At 41.9% G+C, this 23648-nt stretch overlaps 1 protein-coding gene across 2 annotated transcripts in view; it reads right to left on the bottom strand.

Moving 5' to 3' along the window:
- YTHDC2 (YTH N6-methyladenosine RNA binding protein C2) overlaps positions 1–23648 on the bottom strand; it is an 88036-nt gene that overhangs the window by 51309 nt on the left and 13079 nt on the right. For both annotated transcript variants that reach the window (XM_066603075.1, XM_066603076.1), the window contains exons 8-14: positions 23024–23126; positions 11463–11619; positions 7346–7453; positions 6058–6206; positions 4008–4143; positions 1417–1543; positions 821–886 (exon numbers count right to left, since the gene is read on the bottom strand). In XM_066603075.1, coding sequence (XP_066459172.1) covers positions 821–886; positions 1417–1543; positions 4008–4143; positions 6058–6206; positions 7346–7453; positions 11463–11619; positions 23024–23126 — 846 coding nt within the window. The remainder of the gene's footprint in view (positions 1–820; positions 887–1416; positions 1544–4007; positions 4144–6057; positions 6207–7345; positions 7454–11462; positions 11620–23023; positions 23127–23648) is intronic.

The following is a 23648-nucleotide window of genomic DNA, read 5'->3' as shown; positions in this document are numbered from 1 at the left end:
AATTAGCCCCACCCCAGTCCCGCCTCTCCCCATTGCAAATAGTGCAGAGGGGCGGAGAGGAGGCAGAGAGGGGGCGGGAGCTCAGTTCCTGCTCCTGGCTCTTCCATCCTCCCCCCCCCCTGCAGACGGGGACGAGGTATATCGGCTCGGCGTGAAAACAGAGCCGATATACGTTCGTGTGAATGCAGCCTGAAACATTGAAATCACCTGCAAATTGCAGAAATGCTGCAATTGTACCTCAGGTGGAGGCCTAGCCTAAGGTCTCCTGCCCACGGCCGTGGTGGACTCCGCCAGCAGAATATCTCAGCTGAGTCCGACACGGCGCCCCACAAAGATCGCATACCCCATTATACTCACCTCTCCGAATCCGCCATGAGAGTCCCGTGCAGCGCATGATGCGTTGGCAGTGGGCGGTGAGGCGTAATCACGCAATACTTCCGCTGTGAGCACAGCGGAAATATCGTGTGACGAAAAGCTTCCATTGACTACAATGGAATCCGGCCGCACGTTTTTCCGCGGCAATTAGAACATGCTGCAATTTCTTTCACGCTGCGAAATTCCACGGTAAAAAAAGGCAAAAAGCTATTAGGTTTAATAGAACCCAATAGCTGCGGGATCACGTCGCGGATTTCCGCCGCGTCAAACTTGGCAGAAATCCGTCTGTGGGAATTAGGCCTAAAGCAGACAGTCCCTGCTTACAATGAGTAAAAAAGAAAGTTTTGTTTTCTTTGTATTTTTTCAGGCATTAACAAAATAATTAATTAATTAATAAGAGTAGTAGATATGGGAAGAAAACTTAGATCTGGTAAATTGGATTTACCTGTATGATTCCAGCAGGTCAACAACTTCAGTCTGTCCAAAATGTCTCGCCCAGTCTAGAGCGGTCCTATAACAGAAACCAATCTGGAAATTCACTTTATTAATATGGAACTTAAAAACCTAAACAATTAAAACCTCTATACAATTACCAACTGCAGTAATATACCCCCCTCCTACTCAGATCCCTGAACCTGAAACCAGAAGGACGCTCTAAGGGTTTGGTAGACTAGTAGAAGAGGTTTTTGTAGTGGAACCAAAATGCTTTGGTCATTAAGGGATTAATCAGCCATACCTGAAATATAATATAACCTTCAAAAATCTCTGAAAATTTCTAGAGCCCATTAAGAGAGAAGAATTGAGTCATAAACAACAACTCTCACTTTCAGGTCAATTAATCTTACTAATGTGGTGATCTAATTGTCTCTTCAGGAACAAATGATGCATTGATGAGGATGTAAAAAGTTTATGCCATGTGTTCTAAACCACAACAAACTTTACTCATGATAAAAATTGGACTTGGCAACTGCTGCAAAATAATTTAAATACTTAAATCAGCTAGTATAATAGGAATACAATTAACAGAAAAAGGGTAATTACCATCCATTTGATGCTTTGGTGTGGATGTTGGCTCCCATGCCAATAAGCTGTTCTACCTGACTCAAAAAGCCTCGCCCAGCAGCCACCATTAATGGAGATGCACTTGTTTCACTGTGTCTGTAGTCCACTAAGGAGTATACAATGAAAAATATGATATGTACATGTAGTAAGCTCAGTTGATGAATGCCTTCAGCAAAATCTGAAAAGACAATATGATGAGTCTGCATAAAAGTAAATTCGAGTAAAGACGTGTCTGGAAATCACTAAGGCCCGGCTCACACAAGCTTGTTGGTACAGAGTATTCCAGCCGTGAGTCTTGCGCACGGAATACACTAACAATGTGCAAGCCATAGGTGTCCATGCTGCCGCTCACACAACTTGCATGAAATACGCATGCAAGAAAAATCGCAATATGTCCTATATTTGTGCATATTATACATGCCAAGGTAGCTCATGGTAATGAACGGCACACAGCCAGTATGCAATATCATTGTGTACTGACTGTGTGCCGTGCATATTTGTCGCAGCCTGTAGAATTTAATTGCGTATTACACGAGCAAAGTACACAGTGAATGGAGTCAATTCAAGTACATAGATTTTTTTTATCCATTGCGAATAATACACGCATATCAAAAAAAAAAAATAAAAGAAGGCAGGAGGTTCCATTTTACTGCGTATTACGTGCAATATAGCCCTATTCTCTATGGCTGCATACGAAAACACTGCATACACAATTATATTGTTTATGTACAACGTTTATTTGGAACAATAGAAAGAAAGTAAAAAAAGAAAAAGAAACCAGGAAGACAGTGCAGGACAGCATGCGTGAGATACGCTGTCATGTGCAGGTATACGGTATTACAAATGTGAGGATATGCAAATCAACGCTGAGTTTTATCATACGGTTGTGTGACCCCGGCCTAACTCTTCCCAAGGTTGAGACAAATATATCCCATCCCTCCAGTAACACGCATAACAATTTTAGAATTCATGTTTATGCTCAAATTTGGAATGCTATAGAACTCAATGGCATGGGTCATATATCCTCCACTTAGCAAAAAAAGAATACTTTACAGAAGGTCATGCACTAAGATTTGGCCATGACAACACAGAAAGGGGCATACAACTAGAAATGTCAAAATACATGAATGCTTTATCATAGAAAACGGTTTGCATCACATCTAATCCATCATCATTTATTTAGTTACACTTAAAGCTGGGTTCATACGGGGCGGATTTGCCGCAAAAATTCCGTCTGGAATTTCACCGCGGCACGTCCGCCTGCGGCCGCTAATCCTGGGATTAGCCAGCCATTTGGACGAGATTTCTCAGAAATCTCATCCACACGGGACGGCAAATCCGCCGCGGCAAAGCCAGCACTGCGGTGCTGATTCGCCGGCCGCAGCGTGTTCATTTTTTTTCTTCTTCCGCTGTGGCCGTGCTCTCCTCTATGGGAGCGCCGGCCGCAGCGGAAGAGCGAGCGGCCAGGCCACTTCAAAACCAGCGGCTAAGTGCCACGGGTTTGAAGCAGCGCTTCTCCGGACAGAAATCTCACGGTTTTTCGCTGCGGCCAAACCGCGAGATTTCCGCCGGGAATCCGCCCTGTGTGAACCCAGCCTAAATGTCTCTCTTGGACCACAGGAAATTGTATGTATAACTGTAGGCTGGACCACAATGGACCAGTTCGAGCACTGTCAATTTTATAAACCGAGGCAAAATGATAATTGTTACCTTTCTGACAATGATATTTTCACTTAGAAAGGAATAAAACTCACCCCACAATACCCAAATCAATTAGTTTTTCCTTAAATCAGAACTTTGCATCCATCTACAGAGATTACAACCACGAGAAAAGGGCTCCTCCAGTCCCTTGTCTGAACAAAGCGGCAGTGTGCATCACTGACCCCTGCTCCACTAATGGAACTAAATAATCGCTAACAAAATCAGTGCTACAGTGCCTTTTAACCCAATCTGGCCATATAAGCTTGTGGGACAGATTATAATAGAAAGGCTAAAAGAAGTAAACCCAAACACATTCAGGAGAACTTGCTCAGTGGACGCACCAGAAGAGCATCCATTGGGGTGGCATACACTGGCTTACCGGTTTTTTTTTTTATAGGGACTCGTAGCAGACAACCCTATTCTATGCAGTGGATCTGGCAAAAAAACATTGCACAGTACACTTGATCTTGCATTGTGGCCAACATATGTCCCTGTATGGCTATACAGTAGCATATGCTAGAGGTATATGTCGAGAAATACTCCTGCCACAAATCTTCCATGTATAGACCGTACGATATAGGCGAGACAGAGCCTTAATTGCAGGACTGATCCCAAAACACAGAAATTTTATATAAATAATAATAATAATAATAATATATACACACACACATATATATATATATATATATATATATATATACACACACATATAATATATATATATATATATATATATATATATATATATATATATATATATATATAATGGAGGACTCTCAATGCACAAAAAAGAAAGGAAAGGGAAGTAAAAAAAAATGCACAAAACTGACTGCCAATATTAATATTTTTCCAACAAGATGGAAACTTACCACTGACATTTTCTGTCAGTATCAATTGAAAGAGTTGAGCAAAAGCATCTATTTCTCTGTGAAGCCAAATATCAGAGAGACAAGAGTCCATTTCCTTTATCAGCCAGGGCTCCAGACAATTCACATCCTTCTCAGTCTTAAAACACGGAGACAGAAAGCAGTAGTCAAAAGTTTGCAGGTTGCTATATGTATGCTTTTTATTGTAAAGCAATGTTAAAGGGGTTGTCCCGTGGCAGCAAGTGGGGTTATACACTTCTGTATGGCCATATTAATGCACTTTGTAATATACATCGTGCATTAAATATGAGCCATACAGAAGTTATACACTTACCCCCTCCGGTGCTGGCGTCCCTGTCTCCATGGCGCCAACTAACGCTGTCTTCTCCTTCCATTAGACGCGCTTGCGCTGTCTGGTCTTCTGTTCTGTTGAATGGGGCAGCTCCGGCGTGCTCGCGCCGCACAGGTCTTCTGCGCATGCACAGACCAGCTCTCCGGCGTGAGCACGCCGGAGCGGCCCCATTCAACAGAACAGAAAACCGGACAGCGCAAGCGCGTCTAATCAAGGGAGAAGGCAGCTTTAGTCGGCGCCATGGAGATGGGGACGCCAGCACCGGAGGGGTAAGTGTATAACTTCTGTATGGCTCATATTGAATGCACGATGTATATTACAAAGTGCATTAATATGGCCATACAGAAGTGTATAACCCCACTTGCTGCCGCGGGACAACCCCTTTAACTAATATACATCAGAATAAAACATTGCTCAGACTCGGTATACAGTATATGAGATATGGAAATCTCAGAGTTATGAGCCAAAGGGTATCTCTCTTGTTCTACCTTCAATGGGGCTCTCAGTCTGCATCAAGCACCCGTTCCCTTAAACTGTGTAATATTGTCTATATAAATCAGCATATTTAAGGACAATGTCAGGCAAATTACATGTGCTACCTGTCATCTCAACAAATTGTACACGTACTATACATTAAAGATATGCAAAGAACTGTTACCTTTATTTCTGTGCATGTGCTGTCTGAAACTAATGTTTTGGTTGGTATTACAGTTTACAATTAACTCTTTGCAATCCAATTTTGAATTTGGGGTTTCCTAGGGGGGTTTCTCTTTCTGCCATTACACAATGGCACCATCTGCTGGCTAGAGCCAGGACTGCAGTATGTGACACGCTGGAGAGGCCCCCGACAATAGAGCGGCTAGTAATCTACAGTAAGAATACCCTGCCGGACGTCTTCCGACATCGGAGCTGTACAGCCTTCAATCAGAATGTCTTTAGACGTCAGACAATGGATTGGAAAGGGTTAATAGAACAAGTTTACACGTGCTTCAGCAGATAGTATTGAGAGAAAGTGAAAGCCCACCCTTGAACATTATTTAGCTTTTTTAAGTTAACACAGCCCTCAGGTCCTGAAGAAACAACAATGGCCGCACCGCTTCTCTGATTACCTAGTATGAATCGCTAGTATTGGACACTACTTACTGCTCTCACATGGGCAGCACTGGCCAATCAAATTAGTCTTAGACTGATGATGCATACTAATGTACAATGTGCATCAGGTAGTCAGAGGAGCGGTGCGGCCATTTTTGTTTCTCCAGGACATGAGGTAGTCGTAGTAAGCCCTCTATTTTTCTGCTAAAGAGCTCCAAGTCTCCAGCATATTAATAGTTACATTGTAAAATCCAGCCACTACTAGGGAGCACTTAGGAGCTTGCTGTATACTTTTTCTACACTGAACTCAATAATAGTATGCCATTAAATCCTACTGTAACCTCCCCAGTAGTGGCCATATTTTACCATGTAGATCCAAGGCTACGCAGGGAATTTGGAGCTCTGCATCAGAAAAATGTAACTCCGACCAACGTAAAGATAAAATAAAAAACATGCAGAATGTTGCACGTAAAAATGACACGGTGTTAGAAAAATAATTTGAAAACTTCCATCAACACAGAAAACAGGAAAAGTACACACACGTAAACAGAATTTATAAAAGATGACCCAGTTTTATTCAGGCTGCCTAAGAAAAGAGTTGCACCATACCAGCTGACTGAATACAGTGTCCCCTCCATCATCCAGCAAATCGTAGTCCTCCGTGACGTTGGTAATGTTTCTTTGTCTCTGGGTGTCGCTCTTTATGATGTTCTCTTTTACTGAATGCCATTCAGATAGGGTTGTCTTTTGTTTTTCCTCTGGTAACACAACACACACATTGTTTTGTAAAACATTTTAGAACACCACACGGGGCTTGCTGCACTGACCATACAGTTAAACTCCGGAAGATTTTCGTGGACAGCTCTAGTGCTGAAAATATGCAGAGCACTAAACTGTCATCTGAAATCTTCTGGGTTTTTTACTGCATACTCAGCGCCGGAAGCCCCGGAGAGTTCCCTGCCATAATACCAATTGTCAAAGTAGTTCAGTACTTTCAAATACTTGCGTCGTCAGGCATGCGTTCGGGAGAAAAAAATTTAAATTGGTCTCCGACGCATGCCATGCTACGCGCGAGAACGGCTCGGGCCCCATTGAAATCAATGGGCGATATAGTCATCCACTGCTGAACTATAAGCCCTTCCCCGAAAATCATCCCAAACGTGTGTTAAAAATACAAAAAAATATATACATACTCACCTCTCCGCCGCTGTTGGGGTCCGGCGGGTCTTGCCACTTGGTATCCCGACTCTGTACTGAAGTTCTTTCAGACGTTGGGGATTTAAAATCCCCGCCTGCCGAAAAGCGCTGTGTCTGATTGATTGAATTCAATTAATAGCCGAGCTCTGTCTGTGATTGGCTGAGCACTGTAACCTTTCACAGGGAGCACTCAGCTGTCATTAAATGAATGGCTAAGCGCTCAGCCAATCAGATACAGCACTTTCAGCCGGTGGGGATTTTAAACCCCATGCCAGCTGAAAGATCTTCAGAGCAGCGCAGGGAGACAAGCAGCAAGACCTGCCGGACCAAGACAGAGACGGAGAGGTGAGTATGTATATTTTTTACACAAACTAGGGAGGATTTTCAGGGAAGGGATTATATTCCAAGCCCTTCGCCAAAAATCCCTGCTGGGGTTACCTGCATCTCATTGCTTTCAATGGGGCCGGCGGCTGTAGTATCATATCTCCTAAACTATACTAAATATTTTTTAAAACATTATACCCCCAAGTTCAGAAAAAAATCATGGAATTTAAATTGCTAATAAAAAATTAGTCACTTAAGTGGTTAAATTGCATTGTTGACTCATTTAATAAAACCTGCCATGCGAGGCGAGTAGTAATAAACCTGGCACTGAAGGGGGTTAATGGGTATAAATCTAAGCTCAAGTTACTGAACTTACCACACTGTTTCTCTTTCTTGTATTTGAGCATATCCTTGTTAGTGTAGCCTGTAGTTCTTAAAATATCTTCTAAAAACATTTCTTTTACTTCAAAAGGTCGTCCTTGTACTTAAATAAATAAAAATAAAAATTACAAATGTAACAATAGGTATTACTTCAAAATAATGAAAAACACTTTTTTTTAGAAATGAAGTTAAAAACATTCATCCTAAGAATGCAATATGATCCCTTTTTGGCGCTAAACATAAGACTGCAGGAATAAGTTCAGTCCAAAGTGCTGAAAATAGGTTACATCTACAGACACTTTCTTTGCTTGTAGGCTAATCTATCAAAAAGGAGAAAAAAATTATTTCTCTGCAATAGGGAAAATGCAGCTTTATCTGCAATCACTGTGAAAACAAATGCAGTCCACATTCCGATGAAGTATAAACTACTATGATCTTCAGTTTGGAGACTATTATGATATAAAATGGACAATCTGCTCAAAAACAAGTTCAGTCCACGAACTTGCCTTGTTTTGTTAAATGGGCTGTCAGACTTTTTTTTAATTAACACACAAAAAAAAAAAAGTTAACGAGTTGCCCATAGAAAATAATAAAAAAGCATATGCTTACCTCTCCAGTCGCCTACATCTACTGTTCCACAGCTCTGTTCTGTGCAAGGACAGTGTTTACATTTAGCCGGTGTAGGAGACGTCACAGGCTGCTGTAGTCAACCATAGATGTCAGCACCCCAGGTCCATCATTGGCTGCAGGAGCACGTGACGTTGAGTTCACAAGCTGCTGCAGCCTGTAAACCTCACATCACAGGTAAGACCTGAAGCTGTTAGCGCGGGAGGAGATGTGGGCAGCCGAGAGGAGAGCGTACATTTATTTTCTATAATGGGCAACCCATTTGTTAAAAAAAAAGAATTAAGTCAGACCACGCCTTTAAAATAGAAACTCTAGACCTCAATAATAGACACCCTGCAAAGTTCAGATCTTGTTTTTGCAGTCTACATATATAGGGTCTACGTATACAATATGTAGAACTACAACAACACAATGTACAACACTTGTTCGTTTTTTCACTCTCCGCAAAACAGACTGAACTAGTTTTAGGAACGAGCTCTTTAACCCCTTAGTGACCAAGTAGTAGACTTTTTACGTCCTGCCGTTGCAGGACGTGTATGGAGGGAGATAACGCTGCTATCTCCTTCCATGCATCGCAGGTGTCAGCCGTTTATTACAGCTGACATCTGGGGGCAACAGCCCAGTTCGGCCGCTGGGCCGATCGGGACTGTTAACCCTTTAAATGCCGCTGTCAGATCTGAGATTAAGGGAGCCGTGCGGGTGTCATGGCAGCCGGGGTCCTTCTGAAAAACCCGAGGGCTGTCATGGCAGAATGCCTATCAAGCCATCCCTTTGGGGTGGTTTGATAGGCTGCCTGTCAGAATGAAGTGATGTAATGCTATAGCATTACATCATACTGCATAAGCGATCTAAGCTCCGCTAGTTGTGGTCCCCCCAGGAGGACTGAAAGAAAAAGTAAAAAGTAAAAACAACAATAAAGTTTTACAGATTTTTTTTTTTTTTTTAAAGAGTAATAAAAAAAAGTCTACAAAACCCCCCTTTTGCCATATTTAGAATTTAAAAAATCTAAATAATAAAACAAAAATACATATTTTGTATCGCTGGGTCCGTAAAAGTTTGATCTATCAAAGTAATGCTTTATTTACTGCGCACAGTGACCGTGGTCTGCAGGGAAAAAATGCCAGAAATGCACTTTTTTGGTCACACTGTTGCCAAGAAAAAAAATGTAATAAAAAGCGATCAAAAAGTGCTGTGTGTTCCAAAATAGTACCTACGGAAACTGCAGGACGTACCACACAAAATTATATTAACGGAAAAAAAAAAAAAAAGGTAGTGTGCACAGAAGATGGGGAAAGAAAATAATTTAAAAAAATTAAATATATTTTTTAAAAAGTAGTAAAGCAAAAAAAAAAAAAAAAACTATGCAAGTTTGGTATGGTAGTAATCGTACTGACCAATAGAATAAAGTTATGAGGTCGTTTTTGTTGCAGTTTTTGCACCGTAGAAACAAGACGCACTGAAAGATGTCGGAATGTTGTTTTTTTAATCATTTCTCTCCACTTATAATTTTTTTTTACGTTTTTCAGTACATTATATGGTACATTAAATAGTACCATTGAACAATACAACTCGTCCTACAAAAAACAAGCCCCATACAGCTACGTCGATGGATAATTAAAGGAGTTACAATTTTTTAAAAGGGGGGGGGGGGAGAAAAAACGAAAATGGAAAAAAGAAAAAAAAAGTGTGGTCACTAAGGGGTTAATTCTATTTAGCCATTTCTTAGATATCTCTCTTTCTGGAAAAGAAAGGCCAAAATTGATACGGCCACAATCATAGCTCCAAGAAAGGAACTCACTAATCTTTCTCAAACTCTAAGGAGTGGTCAGCTTTGGTGAATCTCCTTTATTGTAAGTTCCTCTGACAGTAAGCTGATCACAGGTGGGACCCCAGCAATCAGCTGCAGTCTTCGGAGGGAACCAGCAGCGCCACCATGAAGGAAATGCATCATTGTTCCGTTTGAAATCATATGGATTATCACAAATGGGAAAGTTACTAGTAACTACTAGAGATGAGCGAACGTACTCGGTAAGGCCGATTTCGCAATCGAGCACCGCGATTTTCGAGTACTTCACTACTCGGGTGAAAAGTACTCGGGGGCGCTGTGGGTGAGCGGGGGGTTGCAGAGGGAGAGAGAGAGGTCCCACCTGTTCCCCGCTGCTACCCCCCGGCTCCACCGCGCCACGCCCCGCCCCACAGCGCCCCCGAGTACTTTTCACCCGAGTAGTGAAGTACTCGAAAATCGCGGTGCTCGATTGCGAAAAATCGGCCTTACCGAGTACGTTCGCTCATCTCTAGTAACTACCAACCACAACTCCAACTAGGTTCCCACGGCTCCTGTCACGTACCTAGTCCTGAGCACAACAGCTGTAATATAGCAATGACAACTGTGTTTAGTAAGACTTTAGAATCCAAAATAAAACTACAATATTGCTGCAAAGGCATTAACCCCTATACTAAGACACTATTTGCCTCGACAGTCCCCGACACCATGGAGCTGGCTAATTATGTTGGGAGGCTAACAGCACTGTTTTTAGCACAGTTGGGCTGCGTTTTGCCCTCTGCCACGAGCGCTTATTTAAGAAATCCCCTTAAGGGCTTATTCAGACGACCGTATATCGGCTGGGTTTTCACGCCTGCCGATATATGGCGTCTCTCTCTGCAGGGGGAGGAGGCTGGAAGAGCCGGGAGCAGTGCTCTGAGCTCCCGTCCCCTCTCCGCCCCTCTGCCCTATTTTCAATGAGGGGAGGCAGGACGGGGGCGGAACTAATTTGCAGAACTTGGCCCTGCCCCCATCCTGCCTCCTCATTGCAAATCGTGCAGAGGGGCGGAGAGGGGGTGGGGAGGAGGAGGAGAGTGGGTGGAGAGGAGTCAGAGAGGGGGCAGGAGCTCAGAGCACTGCTCCCGGCTCTTCCAGCCACCTCCCCCTGCAGAGAGACGCCGGATATCGGCCGGCGTGAATACCCGGCCAATATACGGTCGTCTGCATAAGCCCGAATGCTGAGGAGGGAGTTTGAATCTTCTACTCTGTTCATAAGGGGCTTAGGGCACTTTTTCACCTGCATTTGGGTGCATCACATGATGATTTTCCCTTTTATCTTTTATATGATCTTTTGCCCTTGATTGTGATCATATATTCCAAGCAGTTTCCGATACTGAGGAGGGAGGTTGAATCTTCCACTCATGTCCCTGGGAAATAGGGCACATCACCTGTATGAGAGTACAGATTTGTCCTAATGAGCGCTTTTTTTTTTTTTTTTTTCAGGAAACCTGCAATCTGAATTTGTAATCTTTAGCAAGTGAATTTAAATTTAGATCTAATAAAAATGATATTTTAGGGAACTTGGTCTAGCAGTTAATACCTTTGGCATTTATTTTCACTTTCCATCATTTATGACCCTTGCCGAGCTTCTAATCCACTTTTTTCATCAGTCATGCCAGATTATCATAATTTTGACTAATCATTTCTGTTGAAATATACTTACTATACAAGACAGGACAACCTTCAAAGTATCTCAAGAACAAGTTTACATCTAACGCAGCACTGGAGAGAATAAGTTTCAGAGTTGGATGCTTCTGTATCAGATCTCGCAGTTTAGTTAGCAGGAAGTCACTAAACTGATCCCGTTCATGAACTTCATCCTATTATGGGAAATTAAATTAAAAACAGGTCAGAAATACAAACTGATGTAAAGAGGTTACTTGGAAATAGCCACAACACTCATGTTCTGTCATGCACGGTTTATGTTTTGGTTTTTTTTTAATTGTGCTTAAGGCCCCTCGTACACTAGCGTATCTGAGGCCATGTGCTATCTGTATTAATCCACGGACACCACACAGCCCCAATAACCCCTTTCCGCTATAGGATGTACATTTACGTCCTAAAGCGTCGGGGTATGTATAAACAAAGATCGCGGGGCTATCTTTATTCATAAAGCACAAGCAATGGCTGTTTATTACAGTCGACACCAACAGCTCTGATCAACCCAAACGGATGATTGGGGCCGCTAACCCTTTAAATGCCCATGTCAATTCTGAGAGCGGCATTTAATTTCCGTGAACGATGTTTGGGGGTCCCATACAGCCCACCCGCAATGAGATCTCAGGGAGCCAGGCGGATGTCATGGCAGCCGGGGCGCCTTCTGAAAGACCCTAGGGCTGTCTTGGCAGAATGTCTATCAATCCATCCCCGTGGGGTGGCTTGATAGACTGCCTGTCAGATTGCAATATGATGTAATGCTATGGCATTACATCCTACTGCATGAGCAATTAAAGCATCGCAAGCTGTGGTCCCCTGTGGGGCCGAAAAAAAAATTAAAAACAGATAAATAAAGTTTAACTAATAATAACATTTTTTTTAAAGTAATAAAAGTTAAAAAACAAAAAACCTTTTGCCATATAGTAAAAGAATCTAACTCCGAAAACAAAAATACATATTTGGTATCGCCGCGTTCGTAAAACACGATCAAAGTGATGCATTATTTACCCCACGCAATGAACGTTGTCAGAAATAAAAAAAAAAAAAAAGAGAACACCACAAATGCACTTTTTTGGTCACCCAGTCTCCAAGAAAAAATGCAATAAAAAGCAATCAAACTCGCTAACGTAATAGTAAATGGCATCCCATCCACCGAGTTCCGCCTTGCAAGAGGCACCCGTCAGGGCTGCCCACTGTCCCCGGCTTTATTTGCTATAGCCATTGAAGCCATGGCAATTCGGTTGAGAAGCACCCCTGAAGTAAATGGCATTAAATGGGCGGGCCTTGAAAGTAAAGTGGGCTTATACGCGGACGATACAATTCTATTTTTGTCGGATCCTATAACCTCCTTCTCCCACGCGATGTCCCAAATCGACAAATTTTCCCACCTATCTGCTTTACACGTCAACTGGCCCAAATCCACAATCGTATACACAAATCTCAACCCAATAACAGACCCGTGCGTCGCCAGATATAATCTAGCCGTGGTCTCCAAATTTAAATATTTAGGAATGTACATGTCCCGAAATCCAAATAACGCTATAAAAGATAATATTGACCCACTACTGGGAAATGTCAAAAATAAACTCGAGCGATGGTCTAAATTACCGCTATCGGTAGCAGGCCGCATAAACCTGATAAAAATGGCCATTCAACCTAAATGCCTGTACATACTACAGCATATGCCAATAATTGTACCCAAACGCATCTTCCAGGCCCTCAACTCCCTCATTATATCTTTTATTTGGAACTCCACACGATCAAAGCTTAGTCTTTCGACCCTACAGAGACCGAAGGAACAGGCTGGAATGGCGCTTCCAGACCTGCATGTATATTACCTAGCCGGTCAGCTGCGTAACGTCCGGAGCTGGTTCCTAGAACGAGAAATGCCTATCGCTGACCAGTACCTGGCTAAACAAGTGAAAGGTAACAACCTTTTAAGCTTCCTAGAATTTCCAGAACATACCAATCCCTCTGATACATTGCCACTTCACAAACTTGCCCTAAAGGTGTGGAGGGAGGCTAAGGCCATCCAACAGTACAAAGGAGTAATGTGTGAACTCCCCTTATGGAACAATCCCGGCCCTAAGGCCTTGCAGTCGGTCCCAGACCCCCAATATTGGAGATCTTTTGGGGTGGTGTCGGTGGGAGACGTCTATACGGACGGGAGCCTCCTTACATTTAACCAACTACGGGAAAAAATACAGTCCCCACAACTTCAACTGTTTAGATACTTTCAGCTGAGGCATGCCCTGAACTCCCAATTCCCACCTACCTCCACAAGTATATCCAAATTCCCCACAATCGGCATTCTCAGATCCCAGGGACCCAAGGGCCTAATCTCAGTGCTCTATACGCACCTTCTCTCAGCAAAAACCGACCATAACCCGCCCTCAGCTTATGATAAATGGAAGACTGCCATCCCGTCCTTATCACCGGAGGACTGGACAGACATATCAAAATCCCATCTCTTAGTCTCCCCTGCAGTCAACAACAAATTGATTCAGCTATATATTATCCACCAAGCATACCTCACACCCAGCCGTCTATATAAAATGGGCAATTCTGCCTCAAACTCCTGTCACAGATGCCGTCAGCCAGAGGCTGATTTTTGGCATCTGATTTCGGACTGCCCTCTGGTAAACGGATTCTGGTCTGAGATTGTATCCTTCACAAATTCACTATTACCATCCCCCCTTAATATTGGGATGGACCCCAAGACGATCCTATTCGGCCTACTGGAGGAGGAGGAGTGGTCGCATTACACCCGCATTTTTCTACAGAAGATCTTATTTCTGACACGCAAAACGATAGCCACCTACTGGATGGCGGCAGGAACTCCCACGATCTCATGCTGGGTTCGGTCGGTGAACACAGTAATCTCCTACGAAAAAATCATCTACCAAAATAGAGGATGCCCAAACACATTCCAAAAAATATGGAATATATGGCTGGATACCAATTCCACCTTGTCCGCGGATTGAATTCCCAAACTCGTACCCCTTTTCTCTCCCCCCCCCCTCCCCCCTAGCCACATATACCCCTGAACTCCCGTCTACCTAACAAACAGCAAGAGCAGAGCTTTATTTCACAAAGAGCCCAATCAATCGGCATGGGCGGATCAAGTTTATTGGTTAAAAGTTCACTGTTATTTACAAGGGAAAAATATACAAGGAAAATGTTATGCTATTATATCTAAGTAAGTTATAGCACAGCATGCACTCCATGTAACATTGAGTCTATTTTTTACAAGAGTTTATTATGTACTGTGCAAATTTTCCTTAATAAAGAAAATAAAATTTAAAAAAAAGCAATCAAACCATCGTATGCATTCCAAGATGGTACCAATGCAATATATAGGACGTCCCGCAAAAAATATTAATGGAAAAATTAAAAAAGCTATTGCGCGCAGAATATGGCGCCAAAAATTATTTTAAAAAATTAAATGTCTTTGAAAAAAAGTAGTACAGGAAAAAAAAAAAAAAACTATACAAGTTTGGTATCGTAGTAATCGTACTGACCCATAGAATTAAGTTGCAGTTCGTGCGCTGTAGCAAGTCACACCGAAAGATGGCGGGATGTTCTTTTTTTCTTGGCATTTTATTCCACTTAAAATATTTTTAAAGTTTTTCAGTACATTATATGGTACATTAAATAGCACCATTGAAAAACACAACTAGTCCTGTAAAAAACAAGCCCCAAACAGCTATGCTGATTGATAAATAAAGGAATTACGATTTTTTTAATAGGAGGAAAAGGCAAGTGACATTGCTATTATCGACAAATTTCAGATCCTGGAGACTGTCTTTTTAACCCCTTAAGGCCTATTTTGGGCTTAAGGGCGCAACGATTTTTGGCGGATTTTCATCACCATTTTTCAAAAGTCATAACTTTTTTACTTTTCTGTTGACGCAGCTGTATAAGGGCTTCTTTTTTGCGTGGCGAACTGTAGTTTTTATTGGTTCCATTTTTGGATACATAGACTATATTGTAAAACTTTTATTAATTTTATAACAGGGAGAGTAAATGCATCAATTCTGCCATAGATTTTTGTTTTGATTTCTTTTTACAGCTTAAGGCCATCTGCAGATGGCCGGGTCGTATTCGGCTGTGACACTCACCTGCTCCCGCGCCCCTGGCTCTTTCATGTGCCGGCTGCCGGCGCATGCGCAGAGCGGAGCCGGCGGCCGGTGAGTGACATTTCTGTGCAGGGCTCGCAGTAGAGCATGCCGCGATTTGTTTGCCGCACGACATTTCGCGTGGCCGTCTGCATAGGATTGCGTTTGTTAATGCAATCCTATGGCAGCTTCCAGGGGCGGAAATTCCACGGGAAATCCCGCCGCGGAATTTCCACCCGTCTGCAGGCGGCCTTAAACATGCAGCATAAATGACACAATCCATTTTTTCTGCAGGAACAATACCAAAAATCTGACTTTTTTTTTTTAGGTTTTTCCGCTTTTCTGCAATAAAAACCCTTTTTTTGGACTTTTTTTCTAAACCGCTGCATTCAAAGTCCTGTAACTTTTTTATTTTTCTATGTACGGAGCTCTATGAGGGTTTACGTTTTGCGAGACGAGCTGTAATTTTGATTTGGGGAATATACAGCTTTTTTGATCACTTTTTTAGCATTTTGCCTCAGGTTTTTAGCAGTTTTTTTTCGCTTTTTTCCGTGCAGAATAAAAAGCATGTGCAACTTATTGTGCACGTCGGTATGGACGAGACAATACCAAATATGTGGGATTTTAATTCTTTTTATGCCAATATGAGTAAAAGCACAAAAAAAGGTCTTTAACACACCTTTTTTGTCCCTCTGGGGGGCTTACACCATAGCACCGATGATCGCTGTAATAAGGCATTGCAGGACTCCCTCTGTCAACCCTTCCCATGCGGCAATCTACATAGATCGCGGCAGGGAAGGGGTTAACAGCAGGGGGCGCATTTACGATACACCCCTGCTGTTGCAGCGGGAGGCCGGATATCAGTGACAGCTGGCTCCCACTGCCAGATAGCGCAAGATCACTTATGATCTCGCGCTATCCCCAGGATGTAAGTTTACGCCCTATTGCGGGAAGTACCCCGCTGCCAGGACGAAAACTTACGCCCTGGAGCAGGAAGGGGTTAAAAGGTGTGTTATCCCATCAAAAGTATTCAACCCTCTATCCTATAAATGTATGATCGATGGGGGTCCAATTGCTGGGACCTCCGGGGATCACGAGGACGCACACCCAGAGTTTTCCTAGTGAATGGAGTGGCTACCGCGATCCAGTGCTCCATAAGCATAACAAACAGCCAAGAAGTCATCCCCATCTGGATTTACAGGGTAAAATTAAGGTAATAAATAACACTGATAAAAACAAGCAGTCATGTGACATTAGTAAGGGACATTTTAATTATTAGATCAATGGCGATCAATTTGACTGTGGCAGGCATATCAGTCATCACTTCATGAAACAAACCAATATAAAGCTGAAGGTGCCCTTAGCTTTCATCTACAGTACATTACAAGCTCGCAGCCATGCCAGTTCATCATGTACTAGAGAGTAGCTTCAAGCTACAGCAGTTCTGAAGCCCATCTACTTTAAAGTTAATTATGGTTGTAAATATACACAGGATTTTTATTTCCTATGTTATTTCTTTTTAACTAATGAGAAAAGTCCGGAATGGCTTCTTTGTTGAGTGGTTCATAAAGTTTTATCATTTACAAATCAAAAGCAGTAGAATTGTTAGTATGGATGTGCAGGTTAAAGATCTGCAAGAATAAACAAGATCAACAATCAAGAAGTCAGGGGAGCTGTACTAATCTGCAGTTTAACCCTTTAATGGCAAACCTATTTGCTGCTTTAAAAGGGGATGTCCCACCTCTGTTTTCAGACAGCTTCACACATTACGCAGTGGTCAGGGTGGGTACTGCAGTCTGAATTTTTTTTCAAATAAAATGGAACACAGCCTGCAGTACCAATCCAGGCCACTGCGCACTGTTTGGAGCTGTCTGAAAACTGCTAGAAGTGGGACAATCCCTTTAAGGACCAAACGACTGTCGTCATCACATTGCAAGAGGCATAACTTGTTCACATAGCTTTTTGTGGGCTTGTTTTTTTTTCGGGAACAAGTTGTATTTAACTAGCAGCATTCAGGGGTAAATATATTGTACTGCACAACTTATTTAATTTTTGTGGGAGGAGAAGGAAAACCCTCTCTGAAATTCTGCCATCATTTCTGGGGTTTGTTTTAATTGCGTTCACCATTCAGTAATTATTGCAATAAAAGGTTTGTATAGGTTTTTTTTCTTTTACTACTTTTGCACAATATCACAATAGAGGTCCTGGTTTGTTTTTTTGGGGGGGGGAGGGGGGGAGAGAGTTGTACATTTTATAGGTACTATTTTGAGGTACATGTCACTTGGATTGCTTCTTATTGCAATTTATGATAGATGAACTAAAGAAAATAGCAAGTCTGGCGTCACTTTAAAGTTATTTTTACGTCATTCACCGTGTGATAAACAACTAAATATTTTCATTGCCTGGGTCATTCCCAATGTAGTAATTACTATTATGTGTTGCTTCTTTGACATTTTCTTTGACAATTTATCCATTTAAAAAGTTTTTGTGGTGGAAAAGAAAGCATGTTTTCTCCCTTTATAATCAAGCTTTAACTTTTTAAATGCCAATTTTAGTCCCACAAGGGAACTTGAAGATGCGATTGTTCCATCGGTCAGATAGTACACTGCATTACTTATGTAGCGCATTTTGCTAAGCCTTTGACAGCAACCTATTAGACTATGTAAGAGGCTGAGTTCCATGGGAGACAAAGAGGCCTTTGTCAGGCTTCTGGCTGCCATGGGAACCCATTAATGCCTTGCAATCACACTGTGGGGTGCAGATGGGCGATAGAAGGATCTGTCGTCCCCTGTTTAAATGCCGCTATTGATTTTGGCATGTCAAAGGTTACACTGCCAGGATCTGAGGTTTTGCCGAATGTGGCGGTTAGAGTAGGAGCCTGGCTGTCAGTAGTTAGCCAAGCCACCTTCTTAAAAAGATGAATGTGCGGGTTAAACGCCCATTATCAAAGTCAGTAAAAGAGAAAGAAAAAGGAAGGGGGGGGGGGGGGACGAAGCACTGGCTGTCACTAAGGAGATACACAAAACATAGTAGGCATAGCGAGACCAAAAGCCTTTTGGGTCTAAATGGCGTCCTCGATTAAATGAAACAAAATCAAGAGTAAGTCTACAGTATGGTCCAAAAGTTTTAGGCAAGCAAAGAAGAGAGTGACATTTTGTTTTTGTCAATTAACAAAATGCAACGTGAATAAACAAAAGAAAAAGCTGTATGAAATCAATCTTTGGTGTGACCACCCTTTGCCTTGAAAACAGTATCAATTCTTCTTGGTACACTTGCACACAGTTTTTGAAGGAACTTGGCAGGGAGGTTGTTCCAAGCATCTTGAAGAATGAGCCTCAGATCTTCTGTGGTGGTAGGTCAGCCAGAATCCTTCTTTGTCTTTATGTAATTCCAGACAGACTCAATGTTGAGATTAGGGCTCTGTGAAGGACATATCACTTCCAGGACCTCTTGTTCTTCTTTACGCTGAAGATAATCCTTAATGACATTGGCTGTACGTTTGAGGTTGCTGTCCTGCTGCAGACTAAAATTTGAGGCAAACAGATGCCTTCTTCGTGGAATTGCATGATATTTTTCAGAATTAAGAACACCATTAATCCTGACCAAATCCTCAACTCCATTTGCTTAAATGCAGAGCCAAACTTCCAAGGAACATTCACCATGCTTCACTGTTGGCTCAAAAACATTATTGTACGGCTCGCCAGCTCTTCAGGGAACAATATGCCTTCTGTTACAGCCAAGTATTTCAAATTTTGACTTCAGTCCAGAGCTCCTGCTGCCATTTTTTCTGCACCCCAGTTCCTATTTTTTTGTGCATAGTTTAGTCTCTTGGCCCTGCTTCTACATCAAAAGTATTTTTGGCTTTTTGGCCGCAATTCTTTCATGAAGACCACTTCTGGCCAGACTCTTCCAAACAGTAGATTGGTGTACTTGAGTCCCACTGATTCATGGCAGTTCTGATCTGATGATACTGCTGTATATCTTCTGATTTTAAAGGGAAGTAAACATGGTGACTTTCACCTGCTGCACTAAGTTTTCTTGGTCGACCACTGCTTCCCTAGTCGTCAACATTGCTCCTTTCTTTGGGCTTCCTTAAAAAAGCTTGAGCGGCACATCTTGAAACCCTGGTCTGATTTGCAGTCTTTGCCTGGGGGAGACATTGCTGATGCAGTATAACTACCTTGTGTCTTGTTGCTTTTCTCAGTTTTGCCACAATGCATGACCTGTAACACTAAACTCTGCTACAAAAGGTGAGGTTGTGGAAGACAGTTTGGCTGTTCCTCACCCTTCTACAAGCAATTTAGGTTTCAGTTATTAACGGTGTTTCAACCAACATATGAAAATGATGACCACTATCAGCTGTTTGGTCTATGCATTTGTACCTAGAAGAACTGATGCTGTTTTGAAGGCAAAGAGTGGTCACACCAAATACTGGATTTATTTAGATTTCTCTTTTCTTTATTCACTTTGCATTTTGTTAACTGACAAAAATACCATTTTCAACACTTTTATAAAAAGTGTTAAGACATTTTCTTAAAGCATTTTGACTCTGCATTTTTTTTCCACACCTGCCTAAAACTTTTGCACAGTACTAAAAATCTCTTCCATCAAGTTCCATTACTGCTGTCATCATGCTTCTAAAGTCTAGACAAGTTACGTAGCAATGTTACTGAGCAAGAACGCAAGATTTACCATTCAAAACTTTAATACAGCAGAGTAAGCAACTGTGTGAGAGCAGCAATGTTAAGCATTTTAGTCTACCAGCTTTATTCAAAAACATATGACAAAAAAGGGACATTTTAGGGTGAATGGCTTGCTAAGTAAGCGCAATGAAATTGAATATTATTTCATTTATGAGATCTGTGCGCAAAAGGAGGAAGAAGCAGGAAAAAAAAGCTGAAGAACATAGATAGAATGGAAAACCCAAATCATTACAGTGCCCAGATAAAAGAAGAAAGACACTGTTGAGAAAGAGAGAGGGTATAAAGTATAAAGCTTGCAGTTAATCAAATATATTAAGAGCCTCTGATGTGCAATAAAGACATGTAAGACGTTCTTTGAATCTTTCCGCACCTGGAGCATATAGTATGCTGAACAGTCGAGCATGAAAAACAATTGGCAAAAATCCCAGTGCTCCAGGTGTACAGGTGGGTATGTAGAAGAAAATATGAAAAGGCACTTACTTGGGTGAGGAGTTCACAATCCATATGCGAGCCAGCCCCCTCAAGTATCCATGTTAGCTTAACAATTACCACAGTGTTATCCAGGCAAGAGTGGGAAGGAGATTGATGAATCCAATTTGTTTTAACAAAAAAAAAAAAAAAAGGTACAAACCAGTACAGGATAATGCAACGAGTTTCAGGGGACATATGGATATACCCAAAAGAGGCACAGTTTTCTATTTCCGGGGTGGGAGGGGTAAGGCTTATGCTCACCAAGTAGGCGCCGTTCGGGTTCCTCCAGCCGGATCGCGGAGCACTGGCAAGCATTCGTGTAGTCCTCAATGCCAACGGAACATCTCTTGCTGGTGACGGGGCTTAAATACCCAGCCTCTAGCAAGCAATTGCTCTGATTGGTTCAGCAGCACCGCCTCAGCCATTCAATAAGGTAATTCAGTGAATTACGAGTGTGGTAATTCACAGGCAATAACATTGCCTTACACAATTCCGATCACATTTGTGTGTGGGAATTGCATGATAAACAAGCGCATGTATTTGCGATCCCGCGGCGTGCGAGTGTACACTCCCAGAGACCATAATATTCCAGTCATACAGCAGAGCACACACAGGCCTGCTGGAGCATGAACGTGTGTGGTATGTTGGAATGATGTGCATGAACCTCTGGTCATTCACTATATTTATATCCACTGGTAACATGTTTTCACTCCATGATGCTTTGTGCTTGAAAAAGGAGACGTTATTCTATCCATCAGTCTTCCGAAATGCGTTGCACTATCCTGTACTGGTTGTGCAGTATTCTCTCTAAATAAGTTAGATTCATCTATATACACTATGTACTTCAAACTACTGCCTAGACAACACTGTAGTAATTTTTAAGCTAGCATTGATACTGGAGGGGGAGCTCACCTATGGATTGCGAACTCTTCAACCAAGCGACATTCAGATTTTCCTCTACATACTCACTTGCACACTTGCCAATTGTTTTTCCTGCCTCTGTGACCGAAGTACCAGTGTACCTTGGGTTTCCCCTTTTATGCTCTCCTCTTCGCCCCTACGGATGCCATTTGAGATTAAGTGGTAGAGTGGACCATTATTATATGGTCTTGGAGGCGAATCAAGGACAGCAGTGTGGCAGCCTGTATATCTTCGAGAGGTCCGCACCAGGTGAGCCATATCTTAATTTCAAAGCACTGTCCTAATTGTTCTTGAACAGTCAAACATAGCCACCCCGATTCATCCAAAAATAGTATATTTTTGGCATTCACTGAGTTGGTATGTGCTGGCTGCACTTTCTTATTCTTTTACTTTAGGCAGCTAAAAAAAAAAAAAAAAAGATATGCCTGTACAATAGCATATGTTGGGGGAATGCTTCCAACATGTACGTGTGACAGAAGAAGTGTACGCAGAACCTTAATGTCCTTTCACATGGCTACGATTCTCATGCAAACTGCTCATTAGATTGAATGGTTTGCACGATAATTGTTAGGTGTAAATGCATGCAGTGAAGGAACGTTCAGCAATAAATCACTGATTGGATCTTTCTTGCAGACTTGAAAATCATTGGTCTGCCGCTGCATCGTTTAGTCTAACTAGGCAGTCATTTTAGCACCTGACAATGGTCCACTGTGATAGCCAAAACACTTACTAAAGACTTGTACTAACCCTTATTATAACAGCCCGCTTACCATTTGTTTTGAATGTGCACATTTTTGTAAAAATTTGTAAATTTTGTGTTGTGTTTATCAGTTACCTTTTAATTTCTTAAAATATAATTATTCCTCTATACTAGTACAATGCAAGTTCCGGAAACAAATTGATCTAAGTTAAAAGGGGTTTTCTACACAACGCCTGTTGTCAGTACTGCTCTGGTCAGTGTAGTGGCCGGCAGTCGTAATTTAAGTCACAACTTGAAATCAATGGGAGCTGCGCTAGCAATTACTAACGCTAACCACTACACATGGGTTGGAGTACAGCTTCTGCTCCGACCCTGGTGTGTCCCAGCCCTGGAAAACCCCTTTAAATTTAAAGGGTAGTCGGACTATTATGAAAAGGGGTAGCATTGCAGTCTCTCTTCACCTCTTCTGAATAAAGTCAATGGAATGAAGCCAGAGAAAGAGAATCGTAGACCCTTTTTTCTAGCTACTGATGGAACTTACACATTTTTATAATTGGAAGTAAGTTTTAAAGAGACCTTATACCATCCTCCCTGCTTACAACCTCTCAACATTATCCAAAAGGCAATGAAATTGTAGATACATAGTATATCTTACCACAATAACATGAGTTACAGCCGACAGTGTGGTATCTCCAGCCATTAGTGTACGCAAAAGAACTCCATTAGTGCAAAAGGTGAGGAGCGTCTTCGGAGAAACCCTATTAGAAACACAGTACAATTTATTTTATTTTTTTTTTAAGCGCAAAACAATGAAATCCTTTTTCATGAACCCATTTGAATCATATTGTATCCATAGATAATATAAGCGAGTATAGTATAGATGAGTATGGTGTAGTAGTACTGTGCACAGATAGCAACAACTGGATTTTTGTTACTTACCATAAAATGCATTTCTCATCTTGTTCACTGAAGGACATAGCAAGACCTTGTGTATAGCTACTGCCACTCGGAGGCCGACACTAAGCAAAAAAAAAAGGGTTAGCTCCTCCAACCAGTTATACCCTTCCTGCAGGCATTGAGCTAAATCGGTTTGTAGAAGAGCAGTAGGAGAAAACACAAATAAACACGTCAAATACAGACCATAATAGGAAAATTGAGAAAATCTTCGGAGAAGACCAAAAAGGAAAATAAATGTGGGGGTGAGTGCTGTGCCCTCCAATGAACGAGACGAAAAATGGATTTTACGCAAGTAACAAAAATCCCATTTTCTAGTCTGTATC

Source organism: Eleutherodactylus coqui, chromosome 5 (genome assembly GCF_035609145.1).
Source record: "Eleutherodactylus coqui strain aEleCoq1 chromosome 5, aEleCoq1.hap1, whole genome shotgun sequence".
Classification (NCBI taxonomy): Eukaryota; Metazoa; Chordata; class Amphibia; order Anura; family Eleutherodactylidae; genus Eleutherodactylus; species Eleutherodactylus coqui.
Note: the sequence above shows the minus strand (reverse complement) of the source record. Positions and strands in the feature narration are given on the sequence as shown.